The 16,794-nt window shown below is 38.1% G+C and overlaps 1 protein-coding gene across 1 annotated transcript in view; it reads right to left on the bottom strand.

Annotated features, from left to right (window-relative positions):
- LOC149141813 (FK506-binding protein 2-like) overlaps nucleotides 1-16,794 on the bottom strand; it is a 107,156-nt gene that overhangs the window by 48,804 nt on the left and 41,558 nt on the right. The window contains exon 3 of the mRNA XM_089446363.1: nucleotides 11,779-11,841. Coding sequence (XP_089302489.1) covers nucleotides 11,779-11,841 — 63 coding nt within the window. The remainder of the gene's footprint in view (nucleotides 1-11,778; nucleotides 11,842-16,794) is intronic.

Below are 16,794 nucleotides of genomic sequence, written 5' to 3'. Positions count from 1 at the left end.
AATGCACAATGAAGCTCTATGGGGCAAAATTTGTGTCATCGAAATACTTAAGAGGTCTCTCGATTGAACAACGTTATAAGATGTTGAGGTCATCAAAAGGTGGATCAACAGTCTGGAAAGCATTGGTCTCTTCTTTTCCCTTGATTGGTTCGTGGATGGCTTGCGGGATAGGGGACGGTTCCAAAGTTTGTATTGGTCAAGACCTATGGACCGCAGCTGGAAATGTTTTTTGTTGTTTGATGTTTTAGTTGATTCCCTCCACTCGCAGGTAATTTTCTCTTTAGCAAATGCTAAAGCATAATCTGCCCAAATGTAGGAAGGGAAGGCTAGAAAAGTGAGGAACATTTGGGTATACCTGGGGCTCAAGCAGAAGAATGGCATAACTTTGTCAACCTGCAATGTATGAGCTTCATCTAGTTAAAAGAGGACAAAGGGGATCTTCTTTGTTGGTCTCAAAATCCAAATTCAAGGGATTTTATTACTAATCTTGGGTGCAGTGCTCAGGTGGAATCTTTGAATGGAGGGATGGTTAGGTAGTGGAGGGATAAGATTTCAAAAGTTCATGGCCTAGTCAAATGTAAAATCACGCTTTGGCAGGCCCTTTTGAATAAGATTCTTACCTACGACAACAGCTTCAAGCGAGATTGGTGTAATGTCCTCTCCAAATTGATGGGCTACTGGAGGACGAAACAGCCTATCCAACCCCATAGGCTATAGTCTTGATAAAGGGGTAAAAACCCAATTCTTCCTATGATGGGGCAACATTGGGCAAAAGTTGGGTTGGCTGGGGCTAAAAGAAATCCAAAATTAGGTGTTGCACCCACAACCCCTCACATTTTGGAGCCCATTGAAAATCTATAAATGGAGGAGAGTTGAGATCAAATCAATCATTATCAATTGTGGATAAAATCATGTTGATTTTCTAGTAGCTAGGTAGACTAGAACAATTTTCTTCCATATAACTACTTCCAATGATACAAGTTAACTGCTTAGAACATTCAAATCATCAAGCAGTTACACTTAAGAAAATTTCACCCATTTAAATTCAATAGAGCAGAGATCACAATGATACAAGAGACACCAAAATTTTCTTAGGACAAACCCCCACAAGGGGGGAAAAACAGATAATCTTTCCAAATCAATCAATTTGTACATCAGACAATTCCAATCAAAAGTTCAACCATTGACCACATTAAATGCCCAATCAAGTCAAGTCAAAGGAGAGAGAGTCAACATTTAGCTCTGGTCAAGACTGTCAAAGGGAGGAATCTTGATCTTGATGTCAAAAGAGCCAATCTCCCCGACCATACAGTCTCTTCAGTCAAATACAACGACACAAGGGAGAGTGCTCAAAATCAGTGTCCCCGACCAAGACCACTGGTCTCTCAGTCAAATACAATGACCTAAGGGAGCACTCAAAGCCTCATAACCAACCTCCCCAACCATAAAGGTTTCTCGACAAACTCAGTGACCTAAGGGAGTAATCAAGACAGTCTTCCCAACCATAAACCATGGTTTCTCAGCCAAGCCCGAGAAAGATATTTATTCTCATGATGTTATACATTAAATGCTCTCTCTCTCTCAAAGAAGGATTCAGCCACTCCAAGCTTCTCTCGGAAGCAAACAAACTTCATCCTGTAATGTCCCTTCCTAAATTATTTTAGAACGTGATTTGTTTCTACATTTTGAGGCCAATTTTGGAGGAGCTGAGGCCCATTCAATTTTATTAGGAGACTTAGGAGTTAGAAATAAGTTATTTTGGTTTTGTTCACACAAGGAAAATAAGCACTTCCTAAGCCAATAGTTCGAATTACATGAGGGAAAATCGATGGCTTAGTGAGGGACCCACGAAGGAGGGAAAATGGAGGAAAAAAGGCTCTACGAAATCTATAAAAGGAAGGAAACACTCCTCACTTTTCATCATTCTTGGATTATTGAATTTGATTTTGTTGCTCGAGCTATTTAGCCGGGTCATTGTTGTTTAGCAAGAGTTTTCCAAGCGAAGAACTCACCCTTTCTTCAGGGGACTTCGAGTGCCACCCTAGAGAGGTTCATCCATTATCATTCGGAGGATATTTGTAGAGATATTTCCAGCATCTATATTCAGTTCGCCCCAGCAGTGTGTATTTCTGGAGGACACAGTAGTGTATCTAGTGTGGCCATTGCAACATTCTTCTAGAGGGCTATTGTTTGCCGGGAGAAATAAGGGAAGTATTGGTGGAGTTGATTTCTACCTTTCTGGAGTGTTTGAGAAGGATTTTGTTGGTGTATTGGCAAGCAGTGTGCTTCAGCAGATTTGGAGGGCGTAGGGCCTTTTGGGGGTCGATTTTGGAAGGTCAAAACCAGGCCAAACCATTTCTGGGTTTTTCTGGGTTTTTGACAAGGACCTCAGATATAAATTTGCAAAATTTTCTGAGCACCAAAGGTGGGGTTTTTAGCCGTATCTTTGCAGCAGACAGTGTAGAATTGTTGGGGACTGCACAATGCCTTTTGAGGGTCGATTTTGGGAGGTCAAAATCAGGCCAAACCATTTCTAGGTTTTTGTGGGAAGAGTCCGTGGCTAAAATTTCAGAATTTTCCAGGCAATACTGAGGCCTGAAATGCTAATTCTTATAACAGGGTGAATTGCTAGTTAGTTGGGGAATTTGCGCCATTTTGTGGGTTCGACTTTGGCTTGGATAAAGGCCAAACCCTTTCTAGATTTTCTGGGTTTGTGGTGGAGAATTCATGATTAATTTGGCAGAATTTTCTAAGCAATTTTGGAGGCTCAAATAGGGGTTTCTTCCAGCCAGTTGCAGAGACCAGCGCAGAACATTGAGAAGTCTTTCCTTTGCATTCAGATGCAAATCCAGGTTGTGTGTGTGAGGGTTTGCACAAGCACTGCGCAAGGGTTCTAGGAGGGCCAGTTTTCTAAAGCAGGCTGTGCCAAGATTGCTCGTTGAGAGAGGAAATTCTCTCTAATATTTTGCTAGTATTTTTCTCAGGAGAGGATTGTCAGTTTGGCATCCATATTGTACTCGAAAATTTCATTGTTGCATAATAATAATAAAATGTTCATTTGTTGCACTATTTTTCCCACATTGGTTTTTTTTTCCAGGACATTTGTCTGAAACTAACGATGTCAATTTTATGTTGTGTGTGCTATCATTTTCTCAATTTTCAATTTATTTCCGCAACGTATTTTTTATTGTGAAAATTTGTAGTGTGATTTATTCGTTGTTTGTCGTAGCAAATAAACTGCATAATTAATCAATTAGAAGAATAAATTTCCAATTGCTGCAATTTAAGGAAATTTCACACAGCCTTCAATAAGTACCTACACTCCTCACTAGGAGGCCAAGGAAGACCAAATACAACCAAGCAAGATATACAAAGACAAGAGACTAATAGTAAAAATAACAACAATAGTAATAATCAAGAAAGAGAGATATAAAATATTTATCTTTTGAGAACATGTCGACTCCCTCTTGATCTTAGCTTTCTTACATCCAACTTGCAGATCCACATTTTCCACATCATCATCGTGATATCATTTCTTCCTAGAGTTTCTCCTTTCAATGGAACCAATCCTAGGATTTTACTTATCAAGCCTTGCTGCTTACAAGGGTCTTAAAATATTTGAATTTCAATAAATGTCAAAACCCTAGATTTGTCTTGGACTTTACATTAGTGATGAAACACATCATTGTTTTGTCCACAGGTTGTCCTTGGTCCAAGCAACTCTACTTTCTCATTGTAGCAACATAAATTAGGTCTTCATTTAATGTGCAAGAAATGAATCCAAGTACCCATACCATTAGTAAATGCAAGGTCTTTCACAGTGGCATATCTGACCTCAATAGGTTTATCTTATGATGGGACAATATTAGATCAGTAAATGACTTTGATCTTGAAGAGGGACTCGACCTCTTTTCCATTGTAATAAAGATTCCTTTAACAAAGGTGTTATGACAGTGATTTCCTTCTTTCAAAACTGATCATATTCTTCAAATATCGTCTCTTACAGGTCAAATAGCAGTTACAATCTTCCTATCACAATATTTCCTTGAAGATTATTCATGGAGGAACTTTATCATCTGTCCTTTAATGGTTTCTTCCAGGATACTTTTTCATTAATATTGAAGAGTCTTTCAACCTTTCATCAAAGTTTTGATACCATATCATCAAGAATTACAAACCTCTTGATCCACAGACGTCCAGCTTTGCTGATCTTTGTATAGGTATGCCTCATGCTCAAACAATGTCCTTCAGATCTATGAGATTCATGAAATGGACCAATCCTTCCTCCATAACGGAGTCTTTCATAGTTCATAGATTAGATTTTATGCACTATCATAGAATATCAGACATGCTCAGAAACATGCTCCAATGTATCAATCATCTTGTTGAGTGACAAAAACTGATTTAATTGCTTGGCCTGAACTACAGAGGTTTAGATGATCATTCACAAATTTTTGAAATAAACAGTGATAATTTTGAAATCATTCGAAGAAAACATTCGGTCTACCATAGATTTTGTAAGGCAGGACATTGACATAGACTTTGATATATAATGATACAACTCTTCATAGCTCCTCTTATGATGATAAGAGATCATCAAAAACTTCAAACAAGATGATGTATAGTTTTCATTTCAAAGATTCTAGGAGTCATCAATCTTAGTTCTCGCATTGTAGAATGCTGTGCATGGAATCCCTTTACAATCAAGCAATATGTCAAGTTGGAAAAAAATATTTCAATCTTGTCAACTGTGTAATGTCAATGCCACATAAGGTTTTGAGAGAGACTCCCTTTTGAGATCAAATATTTAGTATCTTCACCAATCTTACTTTTGCAAGCGGACTTCAAAAGACATATGCTTGTTCCACAAACTCTCTCAAACAAAAGGATTTTTTTAGCAGATACATACCTTAACTTACTGGCTTTGCTTGTCTTCAATCCCCAGCTATCTTGGTCATATTTGGCCTTCTGCAATGACTGAATGTCACAACAGGCTGAGATGACATTCGGTCCTTTCTTCTAGACTTTTCTGACATGATCAACCTGAATCCTTTTGATTCTGATGCAACTTTGTCCATCTGATCTGGTCCTTGAAACAACACCTTCTCTTGAGTATAGTACCTTCAAGCCTCAAACTCTTTCATGCTTGCTCTACACAATTGGTGGCTCATTTCAGAGGCAAGAGGCAGCTTCTTTCGTAAGCTTGGCACTTTAAGGAATTGGGTAACTTTGGTTTCTTTAGTCTTTCAACAATATTCACAATTCTCATAAAGGAACCACACACAATAGGCTATTCATCCAAGGCTTTCTTCAACAGGCCCTGAGGCCTTCCTTGGCCTTCTGTGGTTTTGAGATTTAAAGTATATTGAGGCCTTTTTGGCTTAATACCTTCTTCAAATGAGTTTCGGTCTTGGACACGGAGACTTGACAAACAATACATTTTTCATTACTAGATTATGATCAGATCGTGATCAGGTCTGCAAGAGATTTTGATTTGCAAAAAAGGATGAAACTTCAGTTTTGACAAGGGCTTCTCCACAAAGGTATATACCATAGATTTCAGTCTTCTTTAAAGAGTATATACGTCCCTCGTTCACAGAAGATGTACCACAGATCTTTATTGGCTTTCATAGAGGTAGTTCGCTAGTTTCCACAAAGATAATTCGCTGGCTTCCACAGAAAATATGTCACAGTTTCACTGGCTTCCACAGAAGGTATACCACAAACCTTTGATCCTCTAGCACAGAGATATAATCACAATCTTTTGCTCCTCTTCAACAGAGATAAGAGACAAAATTTTACTCCAATTGTCTTGTCTTTCTTTGCTTGTTATCAGAGATATGAGTGCCTCCTAAGTAATCTGATTCTTAATCTAGGTCTTGTTGACAGATTAAGCCCTAAACTTTGATCACAAGAACGACTTCTTCTTTGTGAGATGATCAATTCAGATGTGATCTCAATGCTCTTTTCCTCCACCATAGCTCTGATACCATGTTGATTTTCTAGTAGCTAGGTTGACTAGAACAATTTTCTTCCAGATAACTATTTCCAATGATACAAGTTAACTTTTTCGAGCATTCAAATCGTCAAGCTGTTACACTTGATAAAATTTCAACCACTTAAATTCAGTAGAGCAGAGATCACAATGAAACAATGATACAAAAAAACACCAAAATTTTCTAGGGGGAAAACCCGATAATCTTTCCTTATGAGAAATGTTCAAATCAATCAATTTGTACATCAGATATTTCCAGTCAAAAGGTCAACCATTGACCACATTAAATGCCCAGTCATATAAAGTCCAAGGAGAGAGAGTCAACATTTAGGTCACAGATCAAGACTGGTCAAAGGGCCGAATTTCGGCCTACAGTAGCTGATCAAAGGGCCAAAATTCTGTCCTGAAACTCCACAGAAAAGCTCAGTCAACTCTCTGAATTTGACCTGCAGTCAAAACATGGTCAACACCCATAAACATCTTCATAGATTCGGTCAACAGCTGGTCATTGCTGAAAGGAATATTCAGTCTTCAACCACAGACAGAGATTAGGTCAAACCACAGCAGAAGAATGCAAGTGAATGCTGGACAATGCAGAGAACACAAGGTCAACTTCGCTTGGTCAAAACAATCATCTTCCTCCTTCACACGTGTGAACAGAACGTGATGTTCAAATGGAGTGAACCTTTTGTCAATATATAGGCGTTCAATTGGAGGGGTTTTGACCAAGGGTCAAACCCCTTCATGAGGTGGGGCTGACCTGTCAAACTGGGCCCACTTGGACAGCAAGAAATCAATTTATTCTTCCTTTGTTTTTGATAATGAAAATATCGACCACGGCTACAATTTTCCAACAAATCATCTGTTCTCTTCAGCCGTAGCTCTGAGGGTTTTAAAACCCCATCTCTCCTACTAATTTTGGTGGTGAAAGATTCCACCCTAGTTAGTTCTATTTTCTATTTTTTTTACCTTGTTCTGGCATAGGCAATTCTCTAACTAAGGAGCAGCAAGTCAAATCAAGCTTCCTGAATCTGGACGAAGTCTGAGGTTAATTCAAGGTCAGTTTGAAGTTCTTAAGGCAGCAAAATAAACTTGAAGCTAGTCAAAATTTCTGATGCTAAATTTATGAGCAGATCGTAAGCCTGAGACAGCGAAGTATTCTTGGATCAGGGTCACACTTTCCTAAGGCCTAATCCTTTGAAAATCACCCTGTAGCAAAAGGAGTAATTATGTGAAGCAGGCCGAAGCCCTCGTGAAGCTAAAACGTCACCTTTCTGAGGCTGAACTGTAATACAGGGTTCAACTAGTTACCATTCTGTGGCCACCTAAAGTTGTATAGGAGTAAAGGAACAGATCCAAGCTCTCACTAAAGTTCTAAACACAATTTTCACTGTGTAAGGAAGGATGAGATTCTCCATTTATGACTGTGAATCGTGATCGAGTCTGTAATCTTGAGGCTGAGCTTCCTATTGTTTGACTGAGCCGTGTTTCCCTCATTGGCCTGGATGAGTTCATCTGGTGAATGGAACGATTAGCATTGGTTATATGAATGAGACCCTTGACATGGCATTTACTGAGTGTTTATGCTGAAGGTGGATGTGTTCTTCACTCAGAAATTGAGCCAGTAAGAGTACATGCATGAGCAAATAGGTTACGGGACTGAAGGCAGTGTGACAAGGAAACATACCAGTCTCACAAGAGAGGCTGAATCCTTGGTTTGAATTGGACCTATAAAGAGGAGGACGAAGAGGCACAAAGAATTCAATTGTTTTGTGCACAAAGGTTTGTGACAAGACAGCTCACAAGTTTTTGAGAGAACACTTAATTGTGGAGAGCAGTGTTGCATGGGAGCGCCCCCCCCCCTGATCCCACTCCCAATCCGCGCTCCGGGCGGGAGCAATTTCGGGAGCGCGCTCCCTAAAAAAAATTTCGCTCCCTACCTTTTCGGGAGCGTTTTGCCTTTTTTGCAATTTTTTTTGGTAGTAATGTTCGAAATGCAATTTTTTTTAAAGAAACAAATAATTTTTTAGTGGGGCAACTTAATGATCAAGTCTAGGCCCTAGTATTGATATGCTATTCATGGTAATGTTAAATTCTTAAAGTAAAAGGATTTCATTCTTTTACTTAAATTTTTAACATTACCATGAAATGACTCAGGATGTTTGAGAGTGGTTCCGGCCTCATTGGATTTCATATGGAGAAAGTAGAATTTTAGATTTCATTCAACATCCAGCAGACTTATCAGTTTTTCAGGATTTCAGGATTGGGGGATTGCAATGTTTCCATTGAATTTTGTCATGTATTAGGGTATGGAACTCGTATTTAATCAAGAGCACCAATCCCTCTATGTACCTTGAAGTTAGTGACATTGGTTGTCGAACTCCTCTATCATGACCCTCCTAAAAATGTACGCATCACTTAAACAAAATCTTGACTTGACATGCTATGCTTTTTCTATCTTATGTTAATGCTTAGAGGGTGATATTCATGACAAAGATCCCGATACAAATACAAAGGTAATGACAAAGATACCTCTGGATATTAATGCTTAAAGGGTGATATTAATGAAGCAGATCCTGATTTTCCAACAAGACTAAAAAATTAGACATTTCTCGTGGTGGCAAGAGGCCCAAGCATAAGAAATAGATAATAGATTTACTTCTCTTTTCCAGTTTCTAGTAGCTTTTATAACTATTGACTCTTTCATATTTATTATGATATTTGTTTAAACAATATATGACAATTTAAGTTTGAAGTTGACAATTATAACTCATTAGCAATGAATTATGAATATGATGCTTCATGAAAGTTGAAAGTTGTTTCATTTCATTTCATGTTAGATATTATTTGTTGTAATGGTTACACTTAGCTTACAAGTACAACTTTGGTGATCAATGATGATAAATGTTATATATTGAATTTTGAAAGCTTGAAACTTTAAGATTGATGAATCATGAGACTCAATATGTTGTATGTTACTATGTTACTAACTTGTGGACGTGGTTGATGAAGATTATAACTTCTAGATGATTGTTGTTATATGTTTCAATCTACGTTTTTTTATGTTATTTATATCTAATTCAATATTCTACATGTTTTTGTTGACATATATATATCAAAATATATAAAATATATATATTATATAAAAGACGCTCTGGGATTCGCTCCCAAACCGGGAGCTTCTAAAAATGTCGCTCCCGCTCCGTTTTCGCTCCGGCTCCCGCTTTCGCTTTCGCTCCCGCTCCCAAGTAACACTGGTGGAGAGCATAGATATTGTGTGCTAAGTTTTGGAAGATCACAAGTGCACTAGATCTTAGGAGGTTGCTTGTGCACAGTGAATAGCACCCAGGGCCTAAAGAATAGGAAGCAGAAAGTGCGCTAAGAAATAGGGCACAAGTGCGCTAGAAAATATGTTAAAATTGGCAACTAGGGTCAAGCTCCATGTGGGTCGTCTTATTTATGGCAGCTGATATTTTTCTTGGATTCCTCTCGTCGAGAGGTGTAGGATTGATCTAACGATCATCCGATTCCAACATGTATTCATGGAGATATGAATTTATTTGTATTTCTTGACAATTTGTCAAGGTCGGCCAGCAAGATAAAGTGTGTGGCACACCCCAGCTAAACCTCAACGTTGCATATAAAGGAAGAAGACATTGTGCCTCATTACACCATCACTCATCTCTTCATCTTCTCTCTCCTAATCTTATTGGGCCAGCGTAGGAGCAGTCTCTCTCACACGTGCTAGAAGGAGGACGATATTTCTGTTTCTAGGGCAGTGTTGACTTTCTGGGCAGCATTGACTTTTTCTGGGCTGCATTGACCAAGGTGCAGGTTGCTAGGAATGCGTTGACCCAAGCGTTGACCATATCTGATCTGCAGATTGTTGTTTGGGTGCTGCGTTGACCAGCGGCTGGTTAGGGCTGACCGCAGGCTGCTAATTTGTTGACTGCTGTTTGACCATTGACTGAGGGCTGTTTTGGGCTGTTGATGTTTGCTGTTGAAGACCGAGTTCTTCAAAGTTGACTTAAGGTCAAATTAGAGCTGTTTGACTAGCTTTGACTTGCGATTGCTGATATATTATTGCTGATATAAAATCACAGATTTGTGATATTGTACTATCTCTCTCTCTCTGCTGAATTATTGAAGAATATAGAAGAATTGATCAAAGGGTTTCCCCACATTGGGGTTTGTCCCTGGCTAGCTGCCACATCTGGTGTCTCTTGTCTTGGCTTGTCTTCTGTCAATTTATTTATGTTCTATCAGCGTTTTACTTTATGTTAATGTGATTGCTAAACTGTGAATTGACATTGGGCTAATAAGAAGAAATTGAAGTAAATTGCTCTAAGCATAAAACATACCATAATTTAACAAAATAGGACCTGATGTGTGCTAGGAAATAGGGGATTAGTGCAAGGGAACAGGGCTACCAAGTGCGCAAGGAAGGAGGAGCAGGATCGAGCAACAGAACCGGGTTTGTAGAGCAAGTCAAGGAGGCAGCAGAGGATTGGTTGCAAGCTAGAGGGCCGAGATCAAGAAGTAATCAAGACCAACCATATCAGCTGAGATTTGTGAGAGAAGTAGAACGTTTTCTCAAGACAGACAGATTGCTTTGTAATAGATTTGATTGCTTCCAGAACAATCAATAAAATACCACATCAAGCAACCAGATTTTCCCTTTTGGGTTTCTTGAAAAAAATTAAGCATGTCAATTTGTGCGATGTGTTTTTATCTCTGTGTTTACATTCCGCTGCTATGAATTGTTGAGAGACTCTGTATCTTGGTGAAAGTAAACTAGGTTTCAGTTTTCAGTTATTCAGCTAATTAGTTGCAGAGTTTCATGGAAATTTAAGAAAATGTTAGTTTAAAAGGGTTGCTTCAGGAGATTCTCATTCTGGTTCAATCTTTCCAGTGGATATCTTTCATCCACATTCTTAGAGAATGTAATCAGAAACCAAGTGAGTTTTCAAAGGAAACTCTCCTTCTCCCAGCTAGTTCTTTTGGAGTCTATGAGTTCATAGATGAGGAATGTGAGGCCATGTAATTTCATCCGTAATGTTTTTGTCCATTTTTCGTAGGTATTTTTGTGTCCTTGTCATGGGATAGATGTACAATTTTGTAAAGGGAATTCATTACAAGAAAAGAATGAACAGAAAAGGCAAGGGGCCAAGGAGGATCAGTTACTTTCGTAAAGGGTCTTAGGAGGCTCAGACTTTTGGCCTGTAGAGTTTTTGAAAGGTGATACAGCTAGTCCAGTTGATGGACAGCCTCATGTATGACTTTTCTCTTCCCAAAGTTACAAAGATCTTTTCTTTGGGAAACAAAACCATGACATCCTGCATTGAATGAACCAAAATATCCATTGTCCCAATGGATTTAACAGTCAATAGATTAAAAAACAGTATTTCTATTTTTTATTTTATTTGTTAGGACTAATGAAACAAGCAATTCACATCCAGTGAATCAGTCAGTCATTCTGTCTTGTTAGGAACATTGAAAACTATTTCTCCAAGACAGGTACAAGAAAAGAACCAGTGTGAGGCATGCCCTGCCAGTGTCTTAAAGATTGATTTCTGCAGATTAATTCTCTCCATGTATAAACAATTGCAGCTTTGCAAACTAGTTGCAGATGATACAAATCAGCAGTTTAATGTACTAGGATTCAGATTCATATATATTAGACTACAGGAGAACACAAAGGAACAAAGAATGAGAAATCAATTAATGATGTTATTCTCAGCTATTTTGACTTTACCAATATTTAGAGGTGGATTTGCACATACCCGATAGTGCACCTTGATTCTATCACCTTTATGGGCTTGAATATCACATGATTTTGGTTTGTGCTGCACCAAACAATACCCCATATAAGACACGAAATTCGTAAACTAATAGAAAATTAGAATATCCAATATGTTTGTTTCCATGACAGCTAGAAAGTAATAAGTAATAGTTGGAGGAATCTATATAATCCTTAACGTTTCTACATGAAAGCATACACTGTTATCTTTACGCATCTTCCAAGCAGCAGAAATCCGATCATGGTAGTCATTGTCCAAATAGAAAACACATATGATGGTGGTAAATAAAATTTAGGCCTGACAGACACCATTACTTCATCACAACTTGCCCTCTATTGAGAAAGCAACTTGATGTACCATTTTATACTCGCACATAACATTCTAGCTTGGAATCTGCAAGATTGCCAGCTACCATTGACTGTCAACCTCTAGTATCTCCCACACTGGGATAGAGAATATCCAAAAAAATCTGTGACAAGATGGGTATATCTAGGGAAAAATAATTTGTCTTGCAGAAACTTCAACCACTCCCTAGGCATGAACAAAAACATTCAAGATTTTGATAATTTGACAATGGCATAAAATTGAAAAGGTCCTAGAGATAAAAAATTCATTAATTGGTAATGCTACCCCAGTGCCTAACCAAATGGTAATGCAGTAACAGTGGAGAATACTGTTGTTGCTACTGGACAACAAATTGAAATCATGGATGTTGAAATTGATTAACATTTTCTAAAAGAACACTGGCAATAATCTCATGGGTAGTGAGGCCATTAAAAGGACACCCGATAGCTTGTCAGGCACTTTATGAATTACTTGGAATACAGGTAGACCTTGTCCCACATCCCATATCAGAAATTGTATACAATGTACACTAATTTCCCATTGCCATATGTTGGAGTATTAACACTACAATAATAGAAGTCAAAGTTAAATAAAGGTAACATTAGTGTACAATAAAGGTTACATCCATGTAAAGTGACCAACTATAAGCTAATAAAGTGTTCACTGTTAATAGAATTAAGCTACTTTACCAGATCCTTCCTTCCTGGGTGCTGGAACTGTGGATCCACGGATCACATCCTGATCCACCAGGATCTGGCTAGAATCCAACTTGGGAACGGATACTTACTATGCTGAAACAGATCCTGAGCAGAAGATCGCACCTTAAATGAATCCCGACCTTTTTTTTACCCCAATATTACTTCCATGTGTCCTGTTAACCTAGAATGTCTTCTAAACATGGAAGTCGTGAGCTCAAGAAACAGCATCCAGTAAAGTGTGTGAGAATTGTCTTTATCTTCACTATTATAGTGAGCTTTGGCAACATATGTAATGAAGCTGTAACCTTCAAGAAAACCTTGACATAATCTTTTTAATTAATAGATTTTTTATCTTCGCAACCAAAAATCTATTCAAAGGTTGATAACATTCTGATTAATATTTCTCTTAGGATTCTATTCCCTTTCTTGACTGTTCAATTAAAGTGGTCCCTCAATTTTATCGGATCTCCACTCTACATATATTAAATGATTCATTTGTGTTGTCGTTAGATTCAGAGGAATTGTTAAAGTTGTTAAAGTGCAGATATCTTGCAGAGATAACTTGAGATTGAGATAATTATTGGTAAGAGAATTTAAGGGGTGTGTATTGAATGATTATAACTTATAAGTGATAGTTATTTCATGAGACAACTATCATTTGCGTATAAATGCCTTGATAATGAATAAGATTTTGCTAGTCTGCACTATTGTTAAATTTTGGCTATGCTCCATTATTACTGGCAATAATAATTCTTCAATTGGTATCAGAGCCACATAGTACATAAGCTCACCTTGCCATAAGGTCATTTCATCACATGCAATAGCAGAAGGGTTTGCAGTGGTCTGTTTTCAAGAGCCAAATCTGGTGAGAAGATTGGTTGAGCATAGGATGAATCAGCCACCAGTATTGAATTTATTTGTGAGAAGACTGGAGCCCATGATCGCTGTCACTGGTATATGCCAAAAACCAACCAATAAAAAAAACAAAACAAAACAAAAACAAAAGAGCATGTTGGATTATGGAATCCAGGAACTGAACAAAGGCCAGGCAAAAATGCATGAAACACTTGTAAGCTGTAACCATAGACCAGTCACCAGAGTACAAGAAGAATGTGTCAAGCTGAGTAATATTGTTGGAGATTATATTGGTCATTACAGAATGTCAATCCAGGCAAGCAGTCATTTTCAGTTTCATTTCCGGACCTGTAGATTGATCTCCAAGCCAAAAAGGACATCTGCTGTAGGTAACTCTCAGAAGGTACTGTTACAAGAGATAAGAAATATTTAAAAATTGTGATCAAGCCAAGCCAAAACACAGGTCCGTACAGCAGCTACCTTTTATTAAATAAAATTCAGTCTGTAAATTTCCAAGTCAAAATAGTGTTAACTCCGTGGCTTTGCAGACCTGAACATTACAAACAGTTACAAGCATGAGTTGAGGCATTTTCCCCCTTTGGTTATTTATTTCATATTAGAAGCCATGCAATTTTGTATTCAAATGTGCTAGAGTCAAAAATTTGGGACACTATGTTAAACATATTATTATTTAGGACATTCCAACATCAATTTATATTGGTTGTCTCAAAGTTTGATACTTGAAAATTTTGTATGGCATGAGCTTTTTTTTTTTTTGAATGCAAGCTTGGAATTTACCCTCAAAAAGCGAGAGTTGTTGTCAAAGCTGCACAACCTCTCAAACCCACTCTAGAGTCATGGCCTGAGTTACCATAACTTTCATAGTCCAATACATTTCCTCGATACTCTAAAACACCTCGCCTCTAGAGTCCTAGAATTTTCTAGGTCCAAAATCCAACCTTAAGAACTGTTAGAATGCAAGCCATGCGGTGCCCTCCCATGGTCATTGAACCTTCAAATTGATATCTTCTATGCAAGCTTTATCGATATCAGAACTGGCTGCATGCTAAAATTATATCTTATTCCACATGCGTCACATACCATTACCTAGAACCCTAAGTTCAATTTGTGCCCCGAGATCTAGAAACAAACTTATTCCCCATGCAACTGCCCATGATGCCAATTGGATTAGCATTCTCCCTCGTACAGGCTATTAATGGCCATCATCTACATGCTCATATCTAGATATGGAGACATACTTCAACTGCAGCGGAGGTGACCATCAAGGGAGCCTGTACTAGCTGAGCCCCTCAATCACTTGATGAACCTCAACCTCATATGTCACACTTCCCACATCTCCATGCTCATCCACCACCTCACCCTCCTTTGCATGCGCCTTGCCACTCATTGGGCATAACACCTCATCAAGGGAAAAAATGAATGATGTTTTATAATGAAAAATGGTCTTACATTTATAGGCCTTGTGGTGACCATTCATGTAAAGTTGAAATTTTGTCTTTATGAATGTAGCTTTTAACAATACATTAAATTCATAAGTTCTATAGTGTGTGTATTATTAACTACCATATATGCACAAATTGACACATTTATTTCATCAGGAAACCTAACAAAGAAAACTTGCTTGCTTGGTGTGGCTATTTTATTGATTGTTCTTGAGCACTGGATCTATTACAAAGCAATTTGTCTCTCTTGAGAAAGCATTCTGCTTCTCACACAAATCTCAATTGATACAGTTGATCTTGGTTGGCCTAGATTTTGCTTGATCTCAGTCCTCTAACACACAATTGTTCCTTTGTTGCCTCCCTCACTTGCTCTACAAAACCTACTCACTTCTGCTTGATCTCAGCGCACTAGAGGCTCCTTAATCCTTGCACACTAGCTCCATATTTCCTAGCACACATCAGCCCCTATTCTCTTGTGCATATCAGCTCCTATTTTATAGGGAAAATCCCTATATCCTTGTGCACTTCTTACCTCCTAAATCTTAGGACCCAACTCCTTTTCTCTACACACGACCTGCTCCTAAATCCTAGCACACTTGTGCCTCCTATTTCTTAGGACACAATTCTTGTGTTCTCCACAATCAAGGCTCTCTCACAAACTCGTGATCTCTATATTATCACACAAACCTTTGTGCACAAAAAATTGAACAACTTGTGCCTTTCGTCCTTCCTTTATAAATTTTTTCCACACTATAATAGGCAAGTTACAAATTTGGAGGTTGAGTTGTGACTTACTAGTTAACTAACTCGAACTAGTTCTCTTCTCCAAATCATCAGTTGAACTTATAACTCGTCCTCCTTCAATCAAGGACTTAAGTTCCCAACTCGTCCTTTTCTAAATTCAAACTGCCATCTATCCTATAGTTAACTGAAGAAGACTCCTCTTTAACTGGAGCTCCAACTCTACGCATGAACTCGTGATGATTATTCCCATAAACTGGAAATTAACTCACCACAACTGAAGTCTATCTCCAAAGAACAATTCAAGGTCTTTATATCCAAGGCACACACTAGAGAAGACCTTCTCTCGCTACACTTTTCAATAGTGCTAGTTATATAAATTTCACATCTCTAAATAAGCCAACATAATGATAATTTCACATTATGTTTTATTATTATTATTTTTTAATATAATGCTTCATTGTATGTACACTACAAAATATCTCCCATATTGCGCTGACATTTAAATGTTTACACTCATTTACAGACACAATATCTCCCCCACACTAGGTTGTAGAGTGCCTCTGGCCACAACAGCGTCATTTTATGTACATAATAGTCACTACAATTGTTGTCCTCTTCTTCCCCAACATGCTTGTTCCCTACCAACACCATGAAAATAAAAAAAGGAAGCATACACCACCTGAAAAACTTTTTCGTCTTAGATTTAAAACCTACAATAGTATGAGGGTGAATGAATGGAAAAGTGTAGGAGAGGAGAACAAATCCACAAACAAACAACGTAAGTAACAAAATGGGCTTTTCCCTTCTTCAACTCTCCAACTATTACCATAGTAAAATCTAACAATGGCAACCTTCAAGCACACCTCCAAATGGTGACAAAGTTTGCTTCCTCG

The sequence above is a fragment of the Pinus tabuliformis genome, chromosome X (assembly GCF_031772625.1).
Source record: "Pinus tabuliformis cultivar Carrire ecotype Pingquan chromosome X, CPIR1, whole genome shotgun sequence".
NCBI classification, from domain to species: Eukaryota; Viridiplantae; Streptophyta; class Pinopsida; order Pinales; family Pinaceae; genus Pinus; species Pinus tabuliformis.
Note: the sequence above shows the minus strand (reverse complement) of the source record. Positions and strands in the feature narration are given on the sequence as shown.